Raw genomic sequence first — 24,543 nt, 5'->3', positions numbered from 1 at the left:
CAGTGACGTGCCCGGCAGATGGACTGAGAGTACAGCAAAGAAACAATAGCCCAAGTAGAGACTATGTGTGCACAAATATGGTCCCAATACATTACAAGGCTGACATGGATTGCAACAAGGGAGAAGCCAGTGCGAATACATAGAGTCATGGACTATGAACTTTGTTTTAGCAATGAAGGAACAGTTCCTGTTGGCACAACCACACTCTTGTGATCCCCGACATGATGAAAGGTACAGCAGCGGTGAAGGATTACTACTGGGTTTGTGGCGGACAAGCCTACTTGCACCTCAAACCATCCTGGAGGGGCAAGTGTTCACTGGCTACCCTGTACTCTGTGCTACTAGTAATCCCGGAAGCACACCTGAATGGAGAAGAAATGCCCGTCAAGTAAGAAACTTGCAGATCACACAAGAATTTGGTGTGCTGCCAGAAAAAGGCTGATTTCAACAGCAAGAGATCAAGCTATGTCTCGAAAGACTCTTCCGCACTGCTCAGAGGAATACCTGCCGAGTATCGACGTTCTAGCTCAGCAGAGACTTTTTCATCTTTTTTGGCTCCTGATATGATAGGTTATTGCTGAATACCCAGAGGTTTCTAAGCGCAGACCCGGGGATCGAACCTGCGTTGCTCCGTGTCGTCTTACTTCCAAGGTGAGTACGTTGCCGCTGAGCTATCCTCCCGAGACTCCTGGGGTACAGGCAGCTGCTAATGCCAATTGGGTGCAGATAGTCCGATGGGAGGTAGTCAAGCTGGCCAATGACACAGAGAATGGGTTCAACACCATCAAAGTAGTGCTCCGTGCATGGAAACTCATGACAATGCAGTACCGCTACATGCTGGATTTGCCAACAGCCATAGAAGGAGGAGCGTAAAAAATTGGGAAGCAGCTGCTGCACTTTTGTATCCCCGGAGGATGCTGAGAATGGGTCACTATCCCACGTAGTCATTGAGGCGGTGTTCAAATGAAGAACGAAGGTGGCGTTCAGAACATGGATTGGCTATCACTTGCCTTTGATTGGGTCCAGTCATGCCTGGGGTCAGCAGTAAAAATACTGGTGCCCGTTATCGTATCCTTCTTGGTCCTCTTCTGCATGTACCATATGGGTCTCTGATGTTGTGTCAATATAGTTCCTAATAGTGCAAAGATGATGGTATCAATTGGGGGAAAACACCTTGCCCTACAATAAACAGCGAAAGTCAAACTAATATTTCTGGGATTTTAGATTTGTAGGGTGGGGATGAGTTTGTTAAAGTAGAAGTAACGAAAGGGGGGGGATTATTGGGAAGGAACTAGGGGCTTCTCGCATCCCCAAGGGCTTTAGAATTAGGCAAGACTTTTTTTGACTTATTTTAGGCGCTATAATGGGGGAGGAGGGGCACTGGGGAAGGCTTTTTCATCAAATATAAAAATCACATACACAGACATGGGCAGGCACTGAAGAAGGCAGCTATTGTTTAAATATAAAGTACAATTAACTATTAGCTGAATACATTTGTAATGACAGATCCTAAGCAAATGTAAAATCTTAAATGATATAGGCGTCGAGCTCCATCCCAGAAGGAATGTGGTCTGTGCTAAAAATGGAGTGCAGGGTTCATGCGGTGTTGCGTCACTAAGGCTGGCACACGCAGAGCACACAAAGTGGCTCACCAGCTGTCGACTGCCCGCCAAGAGCCCATGCAGGCTAAGAATAGTGATTTGCATGCTCAGTGTGACAAAATGCAGCTATAAGGACATATTATAAATGTAAGGTGTATAGGAGAGGACCAGATAAAAACATGAGTAGAATAAGTGAAATATGGAGAGAATGACTGGAAAATGTTATTTATAAAATGATCATAGGTAGCAAAATGAAGGAAAGCATGAACTACAGTGTATTCTTGCATATGCTGTAGAGCAGCATGTTGTGACAGAAACCGCTGACAATGAAGAAAGGAAGGCTTTGGAGCATCCCTTGTATGGAAGCAGGATGAATTGGGATGAAGCCAGGGCCTGTACCCAGTGACGCAACTACAGCAAGATAGGCCTATATAACCTGCTGCCTGGGTCCACTGTGGCAGGAGAAAGGAACATATGAGGGACAGGAGAAGGCTGTTCAGGCAGTAGTTCTTTGCTACCCTACTAATTTTCTGTAGGATTAAACTGGTTATCCTTACAAGATAGACTCTTGGCCTTATTTGCCTAGAGGCGTTTATTTATTCTGGTGTGAGCGTAATTAGGGACGCCTTACACAGGCCACACAAATCCTGGCTTCACTACTTAACTAAAGTGTGTGATCATGGGTAAATTATATCTGCCATAATTTGTAGTTCCTTTAAATGTGCAGTGCCACTATTGAAAACTGCCTTAAAAGCGATTTAAAGAGCCTATACTTGTATTGTGCTATATATGAATAGTAGCGTCCAATCATATATTACACACCAATTGTCTCTTGGCACATTTGTGGCAACTTGAAATGTAACAGAGGTTACTCTTGTGCGGTCATTTCTGTGCTGTCTCTTCCAGTAAATTCAGCCTGAAGAACCACATGGCTGGCGGGCAGCGCCGAGTATAAGCTAAGAGCCACTCCTGATAAAACACATTAATGCGCATGCAACCAAGGAAGCTACAAGACACAGGTCTAAAGACCCCCAGATACGCTGCGCATAACTGCAGCCAACTGCAAACTGCAGAGAGGAGCCTCCAAAACGGTGCCGGTCTGCTCCGTTTGACTGCAGAAGAGAGACATTCCTAATTGACAGCCGGAGTCCTGGCGGACCAGAGATACAGCCTGCAGAAGTTCGGAAGTGGCGCGACGGAAGGCGGTAAGCCCCAGCTAGCATTGCCGCAGCTAAATAAGAAACCACATAATGCGCGACGGAAAGGCTACGCGGCTCCGATATACCAGCAGCAGCCGACACCATAGTAGCTGCCCTGGCTCTCACGCAAGACTTATATACAGTTAATTTTAAAGCGGAGACAGAAGCACGGCAGTGCCGCACACCATCTAGGCACACCTGACTATCACACTGAATTGTCCACAACAAGCTCAGTGTCCCCGGACAAATCAGACCAGAACAACCACACGGCTGGCAGGCAGCGCAGAATACAAGCTAAAAGCCTGCCCCCCCTGATAAACATAAATGCACATGGAACAGAGGAAGCTACAAGATACAGGTCAAAAGACCCCACCCCTAGATACGCTGCGCATAACTGCAGCCAACTGCAACAAAACAAACTGTAGCATTAAAGTGAACCCAAGCACAGCAGCACAGATATAAAGATCCTATGAACACAGACAGGCAGTAGAAGGCAGGAGAGACAGCTATACAAAGCCCTAGGTTGCCACACACCACAAACTATGAAGGGATCCAGAGCCCTACCCAGTATACAATGAGACATGATATTATAAACTCTGGCAGAAGTAGATGTCCAGCAGATCCAGGGGTTAATGTTGTATGTCAGAAAAGAATTAAACAACGCCACAGAACGATATATACACCCAAGCAGCCCATACAAGCGCTGGACACCTCAGAACGGTGCCAATCGGATAAGGTATCTAAGGCCAAGCCACAACAAACTAATCCATGACCGAATACCGAGGCGCCCAGCACTCCCCACTCTACCAGGAGACCAGATATACTGCCACCACAAGACAGAAGCACTTTATCCAGCAGATGGTCAAACAACTGGGCACACGCCCTCCCAGCGGCAGGTATCAAAGCAGATACCACACAACAGACACGACTGCCACGACAGAGATAGGTTATCCCAGAATCAGAGTGGTCACACAAAAATCCCAAATGCCGGAAGGGAGGAGGAAGACAGCAACAACCCAAGCAAGCAACAAAGGATATCTACACAAAGAAAAACTAGCCCAACTCAGACCCCACACATCAACATGAACAACAAGAGAACAACGCCACCGAGACTCGACATACCACAGATGAAAACAAGATACTAGACGCAATTGCAGCCATGCGTACCTCCATGTAAACCCACATAGGGGAGATAAAATGCGACGTGAACCTCCTACACCAAGACGTGTGCAATCTCGTCAGCAGAGTGGGAGAACCAGAACAAAAATTAGAGGACACAGCATCCACAACCAAAGAACCTAAAGAGGCAGTCCAGGAGCTGACAACCAAACTCAGAATGCTCCAAGAAAGAGCAGAAGGAAGAACATGCAGAAGTAACATTAGGATACTATTATTACCGGAAGGCTCAGAAGGAAGGGATTCCACAGAGTACATCTGAAACCTGCTTCTCCAAGAGATAGGAGCAGGTGCCCGGTTACAAGGGTTCACAGTAGAAAGGGACCATCGCACCCTCACAAAAAAAGCCTCCCCCAGAAGCCTTGCTGAGGCCCATTATTGCTAAAATCCTTAATTATCGTGACAAAGAAAGAATCCTAGCTTTCTCCAGAACAGGTTAAAGGATTCAAAAAGACTCAGCAACTCTGTCAATATATACAGACTACACAATTCAAGTCCAACAGAGACGGGCACAACTTGTACCCACCAAAGACAGACTTCGACAACAAGGGTTCAAATACATGCTCCTCTACCCTGCGAAACTGAAAATAATCCACAAAGGAAATTCACTGTTCTTCAAAACGCCAGAAGCGACAAACCATTGGATGGACGAACAAAACCTAGGGGAGATCTCAGAGGAACAAATGGACAAGAGCCGCCGCAACAAATGAAGCAAGCAGCCGCAGCACAGAACCTATAACACTGCCAGCACATTACAAGTGCGGAAATGAAAACAGGAACTCAGCACCCTAAGACTACCATGCCCGTACGAAAAAAAAAATCAAATCTAGCCCACGACAATGAACACAGAGTACACCTCTTTTCCTGTTGCAAACTACATCTTACGCCATACTAGGGCACTATACCCCTTACCCAAAATAGACTAGGAGTACCTCTGAGTACTCAACCACTGACTCACCGAGACCCAACGAGAAGATGGTGGCAATGCCTCTACGGAACCACGCCAGTGAGCACCAAGTTAAATGTTATGTTACAGTTCACTTGGTCCAAGTCACAAACTACGACAACCTGTAGAAAAGGTGGTCAACCCAATAGCAAGTTGCAAGAAATCCAAAAGGAAGGTCACAGAAGCAAAGGACGCTCATGTACAGAGTTGCAAAGCAACCACGCAGAAAATGGACCAACGAAAAGAACTATAGCACCACAAAACCGGAGGCGGTTAGAAAACAAAAGGAGAAATTCCGGAACCAACGTACACACCCTAGAGCAAGTCGAACCACGATGGTGGGGTGGAGTACCCTATACTGAACAATAGGAACATACAGCAGAGAACACACATCAGATGGCTGACACCTTGAGAATCGCCATGTGGAATGTACGTGGCCTGAATAGTTATGTTAAGTGGATGAGAGTAATGTCATACAATACTTACACAGGAAAGCCATCCAGATCGCTCTATTGCAGGAAACCCACCTGGTGCTGGACAATCAATCACACATATTTAGCAAATGGGGAGGCAAAGGGTACGGCTCTGCATACTCTACGCAAGTGAAGTACTCATATGGATTGCCCCACGAATAACACACCGGAAGTTACACACGCACTCAGATACGGTAGGAAGAGTGATTCTATGGCATGGATACAAAAGGGTTTTGCATAATTAACATATGCACCTAACCAGAACGCAGCGACATTCGCCCGTTCAGTATATCCCATCCTGTCCCAGTATAGGGGTGCCCACTGGATTTGGGGAGGAGATTTTAAATGCTTATTAGACCCAGCCCTAGATAGGTCGGTAAGCTCAAATCGGCCTCCCCCTCGTCCCCGTCCAAAGCACTGAAAACACTTGCACGAGAACTAGAACTTCAAGAAATATGGTGCCGATTGCACCAAACTAAGTGGGAATACTCATTCTATTCAAGCGTACATACAATATATTCACAGGGAAGGAACACCTGGGAAGCATTGAAGCATTGTTGAGGCCATGTATGAAGGCAGGACCCTGTCTGATCACTCCCCCATGGTAGTACAGTGGGCCCTAGCGGACTGGCCAGCACCAATCCCCACATGGAAATTACGAGCCAAATCATTACAAGATAACAGTTTTAAAGAAGACCTGAGACTCCAGACCGTACAGTTCTTTGAACAAAATCTGAGAAGCATTGAAAGCACACAAACTGTGTGGGAGGCCTATCATTTGGTCGTATGGGGAGCAGCAATAGCCTTAGCAGGGGAGCCCAGAAAGACCTAGAAAACCAGATATCTGCTTCAGAGGCCGAGATTAAAGAATTGGAGAAGACCAACTTACTGGGAGAAGTAAAGGAAAGTACACTTATGGCTTTAAGGCAAAAATGTATAGAGCAGTGTGAAAAATTGGGCAACTTCAGCTTTGCAAAATACACAGAAAAAAAATACATGGTCATGGTGACAAGCCGGGCAGACTGTTAGCCTGGTTGATTTGGGCCAAGACGACTGAGAAGAAGCAGTAGAAATAGACGAATGTGGACACATATGGAGATCACAAACTGAGATTAACCACACCTTTAGAGACTTCTACAGCAAGCTGTATGAAGGCAATACGCACTCCAAGGACACAGGGGAACCCTCAAAGACATAGGACTGCCCACATTAACGACAGAGCAACAAGAAACAAGATGACCCCCTTACCTTGGAAGAAATACAAGGAATCATCACCTTGTTACCCACTGGGAAAACCCCTGGGCAGCAACGGACTCCTGCCTGAATTTTATAAAGAATACACAGACTTATTAGCCCCGCAACTACTACAAGTCCTACAATAAGCATACAAAACGGGAGTCCTCCCGGACACGATGGAACAAGCCCTGATACTTCCAATCCTGAAACCAGGGAAAGAGGATTCGCAGAGCGTCTTATATCGGCCAATCGCGCTGATATATCAGGACACCAATATACTCACAGCAATTCTAGCAGAACGGCTCAAAAGAGTGATATCTACACTGGTCCATCCAGACCAGATACGATATGTTCCGGGTAGGGCCACAACGGGAAACCTAACGAGGCTCCAGGCAGTCATAGATCCGTCACATGCCATCCCGGAAGGCTGCGCGGTAGCAGCACTAGACGCCATCAAGGTATTTGAGTCCGTGCAGTGGGAATGACTGTTCGCCACCCTGGAACGGGATAGAACATGGGTTCATGAGGTGGATACGCATGCTCTATGCCAGACCATCAGCAAGAGTCCGCACAGGAAAGCACATCTCAGACCTATTGCCGACGCAGGGGCACCTATCACCCCTATTGTATGTCTTAGCCCTGGCGATCTATAGGGGAAACTCATTCACGAACACAGGACTGCAAATAGACGAGACCACTCACATGATATTCCTCTACGCCAGGGGTGCACAACTGATTTTGACAGAGGGCCGAAAGTACCTTACATGAGGGCTATAGTGGGCCGAAAAGTAAATGTGGGCGGGGCTGTAGGCGGGGCATGGCAGGAGGCTTTTTAAACCCCCAATTTCTACTAAACACATGGAAAAATAATGTTTTTGAGGGGTAACGATTTTTATTTGCATTTCAAACTTACATTTTGTTCTACACATTTTCCATTGTTATAATTTATTTCTATTTAGTTATTGTATCTCGCATGTTTAGTTAACTTATATATATTTTATTGACCCTAGATTGGACATGCCGTCATTTTGGACTGCTACAGTTTGCTATTTGGGTTGCCCAAGAGGAGTATGGCCTTCATTGAGTCAGGTTTCCTCAAAAAGCCAAAGATGAACATCTCCCAACTGTGCCTGTTTTAGCTTTATTATTGGGTTCACTCTTGGAGTGCAACACTATGCCCCATGTCCCTCACCCCCAACGAAACACTATGCCCCTTGGCCCCCTCACCCCCAACCAAACACTATGCCCCATGGCCCCCTCATCCCCAACCAAACATTATGCCCCCCTCACCCCCAACCAAACACTATGCTCCATGGCCCCCTCACCCCCAACCAAACATTATGCCCCATGGCCCCCTCACCCCCAACCAAACACTATGCCCCATGGCCCCCTCACCCCCAACCAAACATTATGCCCCATGTCCCTCACCCCCAACCAAACACTATGCTCCATGGCCCCCTCAACCCCAACCAAACACTATGCCCCATGTCCCTCACCCCCAACCAAACACTATGGCCCATGGCCCCCTCACCCCCAACCAAACACTATGCCCCATGGCCCCCTCACCCCCAACCAAACACTATGCCCCATGGCCCCCTCACCCCCAACCAAACACTATGCCCCATGGCCCCCTCTCCCCCAACCAAACACTATGCCCCATGGCCCCCTCACCCCCAACCAAACATTATGCCCCATGTCCCTCACCCCCAACCAAACACTATGCTCCATGGCCCCCTCACCCTCAACCAAACACTATGCCCCATGGCACCCTCACCCCCAACCAAACACTATGCCCCATGTCCATCACCCCCAACCAAACACTATGCCCCATGGCCCCCTCACCCCCAACCAAACACTATGCCCTGTGGCCCCCTCACCCCCAACCAAACATTATGCCCCATGTCCCTCACCCCCAACCAAACACTATGCCTCATGGCCCCCTCACCCCCAACCAAACACTATGCCCCATGTCCCTCACCCCCAACCAAACACTATGCCCCATGGCCCCCTCACCCCCAACCAAACACTATGCCCCATGGCCCCCTCACCCCCAACCAAACACTATGCCCCATGGCCCCCTCACCCCCAACCAAACACTATGCCCCATGGCCCCCTCACCCCCAACCAAACACTATGCTCCATGGCCCCCTCACCCCCAACCAAACACTATGCTCCATGGCCCCCTTACCCCCAACCAAACACTATGCTCCATGGCCCCCTCACCCCCAAACATGCACCCATACAGACCCGAACCCCCACCCCCCCCCCAACTCCAAACCCCCCACCCCCCAAATCAGCACACACACAAGCACCCAACCAGACCCGAACCCCCACAACTCAGCACTCTCAAACATGCACCCATACAGACCCGAACCCCCCACCCCCAACTCAACACACTCTCAAACATGCACCCATACAGACCCGAACCCCCCACCCCTCCAACTCCAAACCCCCACCCCCCAAATCAGCGCACACACAAACAGGCACCCATACAGACCCGAACCCCCCGCCCCCTCCCCCCCAACTCCAAACCCCCACCCCCAAATCAGCACACACGCACCCAACCAGACCCGAACCCCCACCCCCCAACTCAGCACACTCTCAAACATGCACCCATACAGACCCGAACTCCCCACCCCCCCCCCAACTCCAAACCCCCACCCCCCAAATCAGCGCACACACACACGCACCCAACCAGACCTGAACTCCCACCCCCCAACTTAGCACAAACATGCAAACATACAGACCCAAACCCCCACCCCCAACTCAGCACACAGACCCGAACCCCCACCCCCCAACTCAGCACACACACAAACATGCACCCATACAGACCCGAACCCCCCACAACTCCAAACCCCCCACCCCCCAAATCAGCACACACACACAAGCACCCAACCAGACCCGAACCCCCACCCCCCAACTCAGCACACTCTCAAACATGCAAACATACGACCCAAACCCCCACCCCCACACACATCCAACACCCCCCCACCCCCGCATCTCAACATACACATAAAATACATTCAGATCCAAACATCCGACACACATCCAACACCCCCCCACCCCAACATACACACAAAAAACATTAAAATCCAAACATCCGACACACATCCAACACCCCCCCACCCCGCATCTCAACATACACACACAATACATTTAAATCCAAACATCCGACACACATCCAACACCCCCGCACCCCTGCATCTCAACATACACACAAAATACATTCAGATCCAAACATCCGACACACATCCGACACCCCCCACCCCAGCATCTCAACATACACACAAAATACATTCAGATCCAAACATCCGACACCCCCTCGCAACATACACACACAAACAAAGCAAAACAGACCCGACACACAAACACAAACAGACCACTTACCGGAGACGTGCTGGAAGGCAGGCAGGTAAACGGCAGGTAAGCAGGAACGCTGGACTCGTACTACGGCTGGCGTGGTCCAAGGCTGAAATGCCTTCCGGCATCAAGCCTTATGGTCCACGCCAGCCGTAGTGCTGGCCCTCCATTGGTGCAGCACACACGCATTACGTGGCTCGTAGGTGCGACGTGATGCGTGTGTTTGCTGAGCCAATGAGGGCCAGTGTTTTGTCCGGCCCGAAAGACAACAAAGACTTTCCTACTGGAGGGCGGCCGCGGGCCGCCCTCCATTAGGCAAGTCTTTGTGCCTCGCGGGCCGGACAAAAGAGCATGGCGGGCCGTATGTTGTGCACCCATGCTCTACGCAGACGATATATTGTTATACATGAAGAGCCCAGAGAACAACCTGGAAACATACTTGGAAGTGCTGGACAATTTCGGACAATCGCCATGAATCTTCATAAACAAGAACAAATCCTGCTCGTTTCACCTAGCGGGGTGGGCAGGCAAATCGGAAGAGCAACTTCCCCGCCTAGATTTCCAATGGAAACCACAATCGTCGCTACCTAGTCATAAATATATGCCACAACACAGGAGACACCCATAACACCAAGAAGCTGAGAGCAAAAAAAAGCTTGGAAGCATCCATGAAATTCTGGGAAAAACTTCCCCCCCCCATCACTGATAGGAAGAATATCACTGATAAAAATGGTAGCCCTCCCCAGACTACTCTACCACCAACATAGCCTACCTTATACCAAAGTAATTCTTCAAAGACCTAAACTCACTTCTAAGCAGTTTCATATGAGGAAAAGGCCGGAAGAGAGTAGCCCTGGAAGTACTATATAGAGGCTATACAGAAGGCGGAGTGTGCCTCCCACATTTTGAGCTATATTACCTGGCAGGGCAACTACAACATGTGGCAGGATGGTTGGCCGATACAGAAACAATAGAGCACGACCTGCTGAGCGCTACAGTAACTCCATATCTCTTCAAAGAAGTGTTGTGGGTGAAGAAAAATCTAATAGCACAACCACACACGCTCCTACAGCTGGGCCAACAGATATGGAGTAGAACGAAGAGAATACTGAAGGTAGATGAACCGTATTCCCCTCCAAATACCACTGGTGTCTCTGAACGGAACAAGCAGGGAACATCTTAAACAAAGCAGAAACTGCTGGGAGAGCAAAGGACTAATCACAACAGGAGATCTAATCCCCGATGGGATGATACTACAGTTTCAAGTCCTTACCGAATCCCATCAACTGCAACACGGTCAATAAATAACTTATGCAAAGACTCATCAGACAACTAAAGACCAGATGGCCACCCCCTAGGCCATGCAAACTGAAGACCCAGTGCTATATGATGTACCGAAGAGTGACATATGGTATCTAGGATATATCAAACCCCTCCTAGAAGCAGAACCCAAGGACCCAACCAAGGAGAAAAAGACATGGGAAATTGAAATAGGAAGAGAAATCACAAAGAATGGTCCAAAGCAAATCTATACCCCAAGAAAGTGTCAAGGAACGCCAGATTAAAACAACTACAATTCTATGTACTTCATAGGGCGTATCCTTCATCGAGAAGGATATCACGCTTCCCAGGAACAGGCATACAAAGCTGCCCAAAATGTGGTGAGGAGAACGCAGACTTAGGTCTTATGTTCTGCACTGCCCATCAATCCGAACCTACTGGCAGAAGAGAGAACATCGTCTGCGAACAAACAGGATAAAAGGACAGAACTGGACCATCGAAGCCTACCTCCTTGGCCTATACAAATACACAAAAATAGAGCAATGAAGAGGATGATAGAACTAGCATGGACACTGGCCAAACGTCAAATAGCAATGAAATGGAAATCCAGAGACAAACCAAGTGTGGCAACATGGTGCAAAGACCTGAAAAGATGGTCTACAGCAGAAACAGCAGTGTGGTATGAAGCACTGCGAAAAGGAGGGAACGAAGGCCCCACAGACATTAGAAGGTGCAACACACTAGTACAAATACTATTCACCTTACCAGATGATAAACCCCCCCTGAACCATACCACCGGACAAAGACAAGCATGAGATATCCAAAAAAGCAAAGCGCCCATCGAAAACTAACATACACCAACCTTAAAGACTCTCGGACCTATGGAACCCACAAAAAAAAAAAAAATTCTGTCCTGATAACACAGTTAGCATTTAAAGTTGGGGTTAGGAACAGAAACTCAACTGATATCAAAATGCTATGTAAAGCTTGCTGAAGTTTCAAATTGTATTTGTAAAACCCAATAAATATATATATATTTTTTTTAAATACATTTTGGGGAGTTACATCATTTAAAAATCAAATGAAGAAAAAGTAAGTCTGCAGAACTGCTCTGTTACAAGATTTTGTTCAATATGTGAAAAATATCTCAAATACTTATTTCTTGTGTTCGATAAACCTTCACATTCAATATACCACTGTTTTAGTGTCTCAATATGGGAAAGACATTCTACAAAGTATTTCACTTCAGGGGATATTAAGTCTCACAGCTTTAACGTCATTGGTTAATACTAGATTACATTTAAATCTCATCAAATTAATTCTAGCTCGGTCAGGAAAAAGTATTAACTATCTAGATATACAATTAGAGAGTTTTATAGAGTTTTATCCCCCAAAGGTTCGCGGGGAGAGACGATAGGATACAAGATTCTGTCCAGTTAGTATCCAATTGTGCGACCATAATTTATTTGTATTTTTTATCAGTATTAACAGGGATTGATTTGCATTTGTTAAGCGCACTAAACCATGAGGCATCAATGCGCTGGTTACAGGTTACATGAAGACATTAACAGATGTGACAAGTTAAGGGCATGAAGACAATCTCTCGAATGGTAAATAAAGTCTTGAGGTTTTTCTTGAAGGTCCAGTATGAATGTTCAGATCCGAGGTGGGGAGAATGGATTAGCCGGAGACGAAAGCAGCTCCTAAGTGTCCAGCATGAACAAGTGACCAGGAGCTACCACAGCAGGACAAGGAGTAAGCGCGTAGCTTTCCGCTAATCGAACTTGCACATAAGATTGAAAAATCTCTTCCCCCTGTTATTTATGACCCCTTATGTTTTAAATGTTGTAACATATCCTAATGCTTATTTATAGATTATCCCAAAGGCACAGAGATATATTCACCCAGGTGTTTTTGTTCTGCATCAGTTGGCATGGGGAGCCAAAAGTAGCTCCTGGTAACTGTTGCTGTCAAGCTAACCAGGTTTTTCTAGGCTACAAGCATGAGCTAAATAGCTCCCTGTGCCCCTCAGTGTCGAACCCTGATTAACAAAGTCCAGTTGATCAGCCTCAAGTGAAGAGAATGTCATAAGGCAGAACGAAACCCATGTATTTAGTGGCTTACAAGAATTGAATTATCCTCCATTATTTTAGGAATACCACATAAAACTGAATTTGGGGGATAATTCAGAATCTTCTGCAATAATTGTAATCTTTTACAATCAGCTAGGGCCTGTAAAGATATGAGGCCCAATTCATGTCTCTCAACTGAAATTGGGACACCTTGAGGGAGGTTCAAGCATCAGCAACAGACAGGTTTCTATTTTACACTAATAGATTATCAAAGATAAAGACTCATGGAGAATATGTCAAATTTCAGATCCACTTATTTTTTATTTTATTTAACTAAGATGTATAAAGTATCGCTTTTGGCTATAAGAGTTTAAAATAATCAATTTTTACTCCGATATTCTACTCCCAGATATTTGAAACTGTCTATGTGGTGCAGGGTGACCCCAACCAAGAGCTACCTGAATCTAATGCATTTAGTACACAGGCGTTTCAGGGTCCTCAGTTTTTGTTGCGTTATCTCTAGGCACAAATTCTTTAGATAGTTGTTAAGAGTCACAAAAGAATTTTGGAGCTCTATTGGGGTCCAATCAAAAAGGAAGACATTGTGTAAGGTATTGATAAAGTGCCTCCTGGTGTAGGAAATGAATTAGCAGAGGTAAGAAGTTAGCCCAAATCTGAAATGTATGCATTATAAAGAAAAAAGGGGCTAAGACACTTTGTCGCAGACCATGCCTCGCCTGTACGTATCGTGAGCCGTTTCCTTCTCTGTCGAGTCTGATCTCAACTTTTTTCACCTGCATGAAGATGGACAAGAAGAGACTTAGTAAAGTTGGTGGACAACCGAACCTATGCATGTAGCTTAAGACTATAATTTGAAATGATTAACGCGGTCAAAAGCCATGGTAAGGTCTATAAAAGCAATATAGATTGGGCATTTGGAGATTTTAGTCCACTGATGAAAAACATAGTATAAAAGTGTGTTAGGGCAGGCCCCGTGGTTTTTCTAAATCCTGCTTCAATTCTGTCAAGCTTCCCGAGCATATTGCCCATTCCCAAACTCTTTTAGAATTGGAGCTGAAAATGCTCCCCCAACACAGCTCTCAAAGCACAAGCAAATCTCCTTGGAACACTGAAATTCTGTCATGCTGCATCCCAAAAGCCAGTAGGCAGGGTGTTTGGTGAGTAGCATATCATGACCCCAGTACACAGCAGCCGTAGCTCAGCCTTTGCGAGGCACCAGCATAATGGTCATTCGCCCACCCCACCCCCCAAATATGTTCCCTGTTAAAGCACCAAGCTGGGAGTTGGGGTGGTTGTCCAGATACATGGCCTGTTTGCAAGCACTTTAGAACAAGAGTCCAATTTGGAACCATTACGCTTCAACAGAAATGGTTGGGGAGGTGGATTACCCACCAGCCTTCAACACAGCGATTATAGCGCTGGTTACCTTGCATTTGCAGCATCAAAACATCAGCTAAAAAATGAACCCTGAAAGCCCAGTTAATCTTGTAAAGGCTAATGCCCACTGTTCTCGCTGACCGATTTCTATAAAAAAATATAATGCAGAAAACAGTTTTCAAGTGTCCCCCAGAGTTGTGATAGGTCCATAATTCCCAGAATGATAAATGATGGCCATCTAAAAACAAGCACTAGCAGATCATCACACCCGACACTGGAGAGCCATGTGATCACTGTACATTCTTGATTCGTTTCTAGTTATAGACTTAAAAGCATAGCCTAAATTGAACATTCTAATAAAGAGGTCTTATTTAGTGGTCGTTGATGGATATCCGCATGCAGCTTGTTCGTGTTATTAAAAAGGCTTATTTACATAAAACAATTAAGCAAAATCATGGACAGGTGCTAAACAACTTAAAGAAAAGGGACTTACTTACAGTAAACGATTATATTGTTGGAAGAGCTAGCAGTTTGATAAAGAAACTGGGATCTCTTCATATGTTTTATTTTATCATTTATAGCAGCGCCCAAGACCCCGAGCTATAAATGGCATTCGCCTTCTTAAGGACCTAGCTCACGCAAAAAAATAAATAAATAAAAAAGGGGGGGTAGCAGCGGTAAAGCTGCCAGACCAGCCCTTACTGAGTGAGGCACACCGTTCATTACCTGGCCCATTTTCAGACTATTGAAACTTCCCACGCGGCGCGCCTGAACACCCTCTTCCTTAGTAGTAGTTGCCTATTGTATTGTGTGGGCTTTTTCTGTTCGCTTGGAAAAAAGGGTAATACAAACTAATGGCTAAAGAGCGACGATACACACCTGGCAGTTATGTATTTTTGCTGCCCCAATCACTGCAGACCCCCCGCGTTGTTTCACCCGCCACACACATCCCCTCGCGCCCAAAATCGCATTACCTCATACATCCACCCACACTTTGTCGTTACAGCCCCAACACTATGAAGCTACACCTCAATAATGCCGAAATGCAGGCCCCAAAAATCTCACTGCAGCGCAGACCATATTTGCCACAAACTGTAGAACCAGCTATCGCATATCTCCCGGCCAAACCTCAACAGCCCACATGTACCTGCATGCTGCCTGATACCGTTACCACCTCACTCCGCCTCCTCTTTCCTCCGTGTCCTTCCGCCTCGTCTTCCTCTGGTTCCCGTTTCGTTCCTCGAAGAAAAACCTGCAGAGCCTCCGCCATCATCACAAGGCAACAGAGGCGAGCGGGCGGGCCCTAGAAACTAAAAATCGCCCTAAATACACCCTACCGCGAAATATCAAGAACCAAAGAAACAACTCGTATTTTCCCGACTACTGCTATCCACAGGCAGTGGACACCTGCCCGACCCGATAACAGAATAATTATTTCAACTTCCCGACCGCATGAGCCCGAGAACCACAAACATCAAATGAAAAACTATCCGACCGCGCCGTTTAGAGAAGGAGAAACAACCAATCACCCAAAATCCACCCAATCGTTGGAGGTTTCATAGAATCAAGCAACCAACCACAAAGGGTGAAACAACAAAAACAGTCTACGTTCACCCAACCCTGCCGGTTGAGCTCCAGCTCTGTACTATAATGCGGGACATAGTTGATTTGAGTATCTCGGGCCTGCGAGTTCGAAAGGGGAAACATGCAGGCACAAACCAATGCATTAACCCCTTAACTGCCAAGGGGTTCTCCCCCCACCCGCAGGCCATTTTTTGGTGATTTCGGTATGTCACCACTCAATCCCTTGTAACTTTTTTGATACATGAGATATCTCAGCAGAATTTGGCCCTTTTTGTTCCCATGTGTAGGCGGTCTTAACGCCACCAAGGAATCTTAGTTTGATGTAGGGGGGTGAGAGAAAATAACCAAAAAGGGAGAACATTTTGGGTTTTTTCATAAAATGCCAATAAAATGATGTACAAAGAAGGTTGTGGTTTTTTCCTTGTAAGAGCTAGGAACAAATGGTTTGCTGTGCTGAATTAGCCATTTTCCAGGCTTCCAAGAACAGGTTGAGTGGAAACTGCCCGGACCCTCAAGCACATGTTGCGAGGGTCCTGGTCTCACATAAGGACAAAGAACACGCATACAGAGATGGGGGAAATAATGTCTTTATTATTTCACAACTTAACACCTAACTGCAGAGCCTTCCAAACCCACTTGACCATCTAGGCTCACCCTCCTCCCTAGCCCACAGTATCTTAGAAGCTCTTAAGACCTGAGCTTCAGGCACCCACATAATGATGTGGGGTGGCTGGAGAAGTCACCTTGCAGCATGACAGAAACCAAAAAAAACGATTTTTATATGGTTAACAGCCGTTTTTTGTGAGAGGTAGGTGATGTTGGCCTTTTTTTCCAATAGGACATGCGTGGATGGAATGGAAGAGGAGTGTAGGAAAGCTGAATGGGAAGACAGAAAGGCATTCATTTTTGAAAAGTAGACAAAATTTCAAGTTAAAGAAGGGGTAATTTGCGCAGGTCAGGCAACAACTATGTAGGGAAAAATGCCATCGTTTGGAGAAAAATTGGAAACATGCATAGCTCTCAACCATTTGTGTCACAAAGGCGGGTGAAAACACCCGATTTTATTTTTGGCGGGTGAGAGGCCCATTGAAATGAATGAGCATGCAGGAGGCTTGGCGGGTGACACCCGCCAAAAGCGTGCGAGTTGAGAGCTATGAACATGACAGAAAAAAAGGTATGTGGTGGACATAGTTGGCCCGGTAAGGCAATGCTTCGGTACATTTTGAGAAAAGCAATGCTCCGCTACATTCCCCCGACTCTTAGAGTTAGGAAATCAAAAAAATGTCGTAATGTTTCATAAAACAAGCAATACCACAAGCCAGAAACTGAGCCATGGTACACAGGATTTCTATGCTTACGGCCTAAACAAACGTACTTAGCATGTGTAAATAGGGAAAAACAATGTGGCGAGGAAGGAAAAGCATACATTTTTTGAAAGAGCACAGGCAGACCTTTTGAAGGGTAGGTGACTTGTGCAGGTTACAAAAGCGTATAATGCCTACAGCAGTGACTAAATGTAGGTCATATTTGGGAAATGAAAGGGTTGTGTGACAAAGTGCAGCAGCAAATGTATGAAAATGTTATGAAAACCAAGCAAATGCAACAAAGGTCCTACCTTCCCGCATTCCCACAGGTGTCCCGATGACAACAGTGTAAAGACTGGATGGGGTGTCTGTACTCCTGCTCTCTATATGGTAGAGGAGAGGCACGGAGGACCCCAGCCAAGATTTTCTATTGTATGTAGCAATGGACAAGCAATCAAGGCCTAGCTTCTCAGGAGGTGATGCAGGCTGGTTCTTAAGTGCAGTGTAGTCCCCAAGCACCCACAAAGGAATTTCCGCACACTGCATTAGTTAAAACACAGTCTTTATATGATTAATATTCAAGGTTATGTACAATATCACGATAACTCACTTTGTACTCGGTTATCTATAATGGCAAATATACAGTTCTACGTGGTACCTCTATTACTATTAGATCTCATTAAAGTGCATCAACTGTACGGTTAAATGTCACACAAATCAGTTCGTAAAGGAAACCAACAATAGATACAAGAGGAAAGCAGTTGGTTAGAACAATAGGCAGAATACTGGCCCCGTTTACCTAGACACAGTTCTTTGTGGAGATCCCCCCACCTGGGCAACCTGTAAAATAAAGATATATCACAAGCCCAGTCCATATATTGCTCACAAGAATCTTTCCAGTAGTTCAGCAACCCCAAAGTACCTGATGTTGTAGAGTTCCTCGTCGGGAAATCGACTGCCCTTCTTGAATGCACTCCCTTTAAGGCAGGAGCCACGGGTCGTCGAACGTCCGGCGATGAACACGGTGAACTACGGTGGTGAAGTGGCAACTTCGTTCCTAGCTGTGCTCGTCGACGGGGAAGTGTAAATGTACTGCAAGGAAAAGGCGTACGGGGCACCTCGATGTCGATAGTTCTGGACCGCAAAGAGTTTAAATAACTGTGGCCCAGCAAGGGCGTTGAGTCGTCAGCGTTTCTGTGGTCTTTGGGTGGCGGGAAACCCACCGGCGGATGCTCCTCAGCGCGTCGATGGCCTGGCCTTCTCCGATGGGATAAGGTGAGCCGCGGTGTGGACGAGCACATCTGTGAATCAAAAGTTCTTAGGCAACGGGAGCACAGCGGCTCGGCCCGGCGACGGCAGTCGTCGATGGTGGCGGACAACAGTCTGGGCAATTCTCTTTGGGATTCCGGGGCAGTCCCTGTCTCCGGTCGGCAGCCTGTCGTAAGTCTATCTACCAGGGGGCTTTGGCAAGGATCAGCTGGTGCAAGATGGTCCCTCGTAGCTCGGGAAGAGGGCGCCTTACCAGGTCCTTTCTTGGTCAGTCCTTGGAGACACAGCAGCTTTCAGTTCAACGAAGTAGAGCAAAGGCAAGACTTCTCTTCCAGTGGGGCTTCAAGGTTAAGCCTCAGTTTTACTCCAGTTACTCTTCGTAGTGGACTTCAGCTTCTGAACACAAATTCTAGCAGTGAGAGGCCCCCAGATATACTAGTTGATCTCCCATTCATTCTGCTGGGTCACACTCAGGCAACCAATCGGTCAGAAGGGCATTCATGCAGGCAGGCAGCCAATCAGGTGCATAGTGCATTCAGGCCATTCACTTCTCTCCAGACACTCACAAGAAGTTATGTGTATTGGGACAAGTACCCAGCCATTCAACACTCCACACTGCATTCATACCAGTTTCGGGCAGGGCTGTCTTAGTCATTGTGTCAAACACCAGAAACCAGACATCTGCAACAAGAAGTGCATATTGGTCCCACACTCCATTCACCCAGGTACCACCCACAGGCATACCCACAACATACAGTCACTGGGAAGGCTCCAGCCAGTCTGGCCTGGACTTCACAACAACACCATATATGGAATTCCCACCCAACAGCCAGTCAGGGCGAAGGGGCACAGCCAGAACTCCCCATGACTTTGGGAAAACAAGGTAACAGGCAATAGAAAGCAAGAGGCCATAGGGGCAAGCTTGTTTCCTATCAGAAATCAACTGATTCCAATGGCAGGGCCTGGGTATCCCAAAATGGAGGATACTCAGAGCACCTATCAAATTCAGCATCGAGCTTCCAGCAGTCCATATCCTGCTCTGTGTGCCACACACAGGTGCCCAAAAACATACACTGGGGGCACAGGGTTGTACACCCACCCATGGGTGCCATAAGGGTATCCCATTGGTCTGCACACCAAACTAAAATAGGGAGCTGCACCGCCAGGAGTCCCACATGATCTCCTGCACGGAAAACAAGACAGAACACACGATAAAAAGCAGTAAAGGACAAGGCTACAGAGGGGGGCGTGGCCAAGGAGCCATGTAAGAGGACGTGTCTTTGCTAGAGCTCCTTGAGATCCGTCAATTATCCTGCTGTGACCGTGTGAGAAATGATGCAAAAGCTTCACAATATGAGGATCATGTGTGGGATGCCTCAGGGCGTGCCATGATACATTATAGCGCTGATTTGCAAAGGAACTATGGTGTTCGGCACTGAGGAAGATCCTGGGGCTCAGCTATGAAGGTGGAGAAGATGGTCGCCGCCCGTCGAACAAAGTAAGACCGACAAACATGACGGGATCGAATGCCTGGCTGCAACCTTAAGACGTGCTGCGCTAGAGGTGACAGGCATGGTGTACAGCATTGGCCGTGCGCGTCATAACATGAATTTATATCGAATACTCTGACCGGAGTTCAGCAGCTGGAGCAGCCCGAGCAGCCCGAGCTCGCGCGGCGGACGCGCTGCTGTGCCCTGAACCGAACTGTGCTGCATTGTCTCACAAGTTCCAGAAGCCAATGATATAAACTGGCTACATTTTCTACCGCACCGTAGCTGATAGGAGAGTTGCATCGGCATTGCAACCAGATGTCGGGTGCTATCTCCACTGCATGATACTATTAAGTGTAAGTAATATTGTGCCACAACGAAAGGAGCCGGCGCATACACCCTTCGGTCAGGAGAAGAAAATGGAAGGCTGAAGGGATTTACAGAAATGCGGACACAGAGCGCCCGCAATGTCCACAAGTATGCTGAGCAGGCATGACTCCAGGCGCATGTACGATCGGTTCAGACGGCTCAACTGTAGTGGAGGAGGAGGCCTGCAGCTAGAGACCGGACCGACTGACTTCAGTGAAAAGACAAGTTGCGAGTGAGGATTGAGGGTAAATTATTATACTCCCATATGGGGAAAACAGTCTGTCACCAGTGCCTGTCCGCCCACAAGTTGAGGGCGGACTTGTCCCAGGAGGATAGCTCAGAGGCAGCGTGCTCGACTTGGAAACAAGATGACACGGAGCAACACAGGTTCGATCCCTGGGTCCGCGCTTAGAAACCTCTGGGTATTAAGCGCGTTATAAATAACCTATCATATCATATCATATCAAGTGCATGCAACAGCATTCAAATCGAGATGGCGTGAGGTGCCCCCTAATGTCCGCCCGCTGTGCGCCTCTATAAGCGAACAAATACACTGCTTCCAGTGTGGTCTGCCCTCAAAGCAGATGCTGAGATGCTGAGTGTGGCCTCCTCTGGAGCCTGCCGGCAGGATTAATGCAGCAAGTATAATCCAGACCACGGTGCGCTAATCCACAGAGAAGCACCGGCATGCGGAAGGAACTGGAGTCACGCACACAGAGGGCTATTTAAAACAAAAAGGGGGGAAAACAAAACAACAAGGAATTTTAAAATAAGAAGGTAGACAAATGGGAGGAGAACAAAGGGGAAAAAACAACAGTGATTGCGGAAAGAGAAAGAGCCTCACAGCAAAGTACAGACACTAGACGAATCTAAGGAAGCTTCTCAAGCAGTGTTGCCAAAGAGGGGCGGAGCGGAAAGCCTTGGGAATATTGAGGACAGTGTGATTGCTGGTGCGTGAAGACACATAGTGGCACCTGCGGTGTTGCAGTGGGACGTCAGGCTAACTCACTGAAACAGACATCAGACTGTGGAACAAGAATCCTGTCAGCAATAGAGGGTCTGGGCTGCTGAGGCCAAGACTGAGGACCTACAGCCATCTGATGCCAGGCGATGGGGCAGCACCAGCGAGATACAGAGTTGGAAGCCCATTCACAGACCTAAGCGCTGGTTGCGCCTGCGCATGCAATAGTGTCCGAAGCCAGACCTTAGCTGTCTTGAACTGAGACATACGATGACACTAAAATGGCGTCCAAGCTGCCCAAGACAGAAGGGAAGCAACCCACATTGGAGGAATTTGCAAGGACACCACAACCAACGGAGGGGGGTATGAGCAAGGAAAGGAACCCACAACTGCACACAACCTCAACACGTAATGATCAGCAGATCCTGGAGGCGATTGCGGACCTGAAAGTAACGTGGGAAATTAAATTAGAGTCATCTATGGCCAAACTTAAAGTAGCACTGGAACTCAAAGTTGGCGCAGTACAGGTGGATGTGAACCTACTTAGAAAAGACGTAAGGGCAATAGCAGAACGTACAGGCGAACTGGAGAAAGAAGGGACCTCAAACACAGCAGAATGCGCATCTCATGCCTCGGAGACTCACATACTGAAGCAACAAGTGAGCAACCTAGAAAATAGAGCAGAGGAAGCTGAAGGGCGCGTCCGGAGGAATAACATACGTATCGGGTGAAGAGGGATCTAACCCAACGGGCTACGTCAAGACTATGTTGCTGCAAGAAATAGGAGGAGGGGCGCTCACCCAAGGGTTCGAAGTGGAGAGAGCACACAGAGCCCTGACAAAGAAACCGCTTCCAGGGGCCCCCCCGTGACGAATAATTGCTAAAATACTGAATTACCGAGACAGGGAGAAAATCCTGGAATATTTCCAGAAAGGCGGCATGATACAAAGGGCATCTGCGTCTATTACGGCGTACCCAGACTACCCACTTCTGGCGCAGGGATGGGGATTGAACTATGGGACGGTGAAGAAAAGACTGCGGGAGGTAGGCCACAGTTACATGCTGATGTACCCGGCGAAACTGAAAGTGTTTCACAAGAACAGGGCCCTGTTCTTCGAGACCCCTGAGGATGCGATGGAGTGGTTGGACGCCCAGAATTGCCCATTGGGGACAGACAGCCAAAAGGAAGGCGGAACGGATAAGTGAGACAGTGATTCCAGTAACCGAGGTGCTGTATCAACTGTGATATTGGGACTTGAATATATGATAGGGCAATGTTGATCAGAAAAGATGAGCTATGTGCTGTACATGAAGATGCGAACGGGCATAACATGATAGTGCAAAATTGCAGGAGACACGATGGACTCACTCCTATACCCCTGTAAATAGTTTAGCTGGGTTACCGGTAGTGTGGTAACTCCCTGTTGTGTTCCTAGTACCGGAACCGCCGATTAAGGACTAAATGCGGGATAGTCTGAGATCCAGGGATGGAGCTGGGCAACAGTTGGGAAGGGAAAGGGAGAGGGGAGGGAGGGGAGTTGGAGGGTGTGCAGTGATGGAGACGGGGAGGGGAGGGGATTTGGGGGAGTTGTAGTGGAATTAGTTGGAGAATGAGCTTACACCCATGCGCTAATGCACCTGATGCGAATGATGAGAAGGGATAGAGGGGGGACAGGATACGGCTGAAAATGGGAGACCTTAAAATAACCTGGAATGCTAGAGGGCTCAACAGTTATTTGAAAAAGAACAAGATTATGAAGTACTTGAGGAGACAGAAGGTAGATATAGCTCTATTACAAGAAACCCACCTCACTAAGGACAAAAAGGAGGTGATAAAGGGAAAATGGAAGAGGACCACAATTGGGGCAACATACTCGGCATACTCTAGGGGTGTAATTACCTGGATTGCTCTGCATGTACCTTTTCAGCTAATACAGTCCACAGAGGATACAGACGGGAGGATGATGGCGATAAGGGGATTGATTGAAAATAAAGTGGTGTGCATTATCAACAAATACGCCCCCAACCAAGATACTGTTGCTTATTTCAAGTCCCTGTATGGCAAAGTTAGCCCGCACCTGGGGGGAGTAGTTATATGGGGGGGTGACTTTTATTGGTATGCTGGACCCAGGGATGGATAGATAGGATGGGAAACTAAGCAAACCCATCCCCACTGCCAAAACTCTGAGGAATCTGGTGGGCGAACTTCAACTAGAAGACATATGGAGATTGCATCACCCACAAGATAGACATTACTCGCTCTATGCGGCTCCACAAAACTTGTACACAAGACTGGATTATATGTTCCTCTCCACTGAGATGACTGGCGAGATAGTGTTGGCAGAATACAAAGCGAGGGTCCTTTCGGACCACTCCCCATTGATCTTAATATGGCAACATCTGCCCCCCAGAGCTAAGATCCCCACATGGCGGCTCAGAGCTGAGGCACTGAAAGACACAGTGTTCAGGGAGGACCTGAGGGAGGATATCATAGAATACTTTGAAAAGAACACCGAAAGTGTAGACTCGACGGGCACTCTGTGGTAGGCAATTAAAGTGGTGGTGTGTGGGTCAGCCATATCAAAATCGAAGGGACTCCAAGGCAAAATAATCAAAGAACTACAAAACAACGAAGTGGAACTAGAAGCAATCATGAATAAGGGGGACAGCTCCCCGGAGGCTGCCAAAGCCACTAGTAAATTACAGCAGGCATGGGGGGGCACTGGGAGAGGCTATGTAACTTAAATGATAAGAAGTACATAGAAAGGCAACATGTGGGAGGGGACAAGCCGGAAGGCTGCTATTATGGTTATATAAAAAAGAG

General features: G+C 47.3%; 1 protein-coding gene across 10 annotated transcripts in view; it reads right to left on the bottom strand.

The window, feature by feature from the left end:
- RBFOX2 (RNA binding fox-1 homolog 2) overlaps nucleotides 1-16,139 on the bottom strand; it is a 1,085,372-nt gene extending 1,069,233 nt beyond the window's left edge. For 2 of the 10 annotated variants that reach the window (XM_069654361.1, XM_069654368.1), the window contains exon 1: nucleotides 15,890-16,139. In XM_069654361.1, coding sequence (XP_069510462.1) covers nucleotides 15,890-16,015 — 126 coding nt within the window. In that variant the 5' untranslated portion in view covers nucleotides 16,016-16,139. The remainder of the gene's footprint in view (nucleotides 1-15,889) is intronic. The other 8 variants (XM_069654356.1, XM_069654360.1, XM_069654364.1 and 5 more) reach the window with 6 other exon arrangements.
- Between the last annotated feature and the right edge of the window lie 8,404 nt (nucleotides 16,140-24,543).

This window comes from Ambystoma mexicanum, chromosome 3q, assembly GCF_040938575.1.
Source record: "Ambystoma mexicanum isolate Mex_15411 chromosome 3q, UKY_AmexF1_1, whole genome shotgun sequence".
NCBI lineage: Eukaryota > Metazoa > Chordata > Amphibia > Caudata > Ambystomatidae > Ambystoma > Ambystoma mexicanum.
Note: the sequence above shows the minus strand (reverse complement) of the source record. Positions and strands in the feature narration are given on the sequence as shown.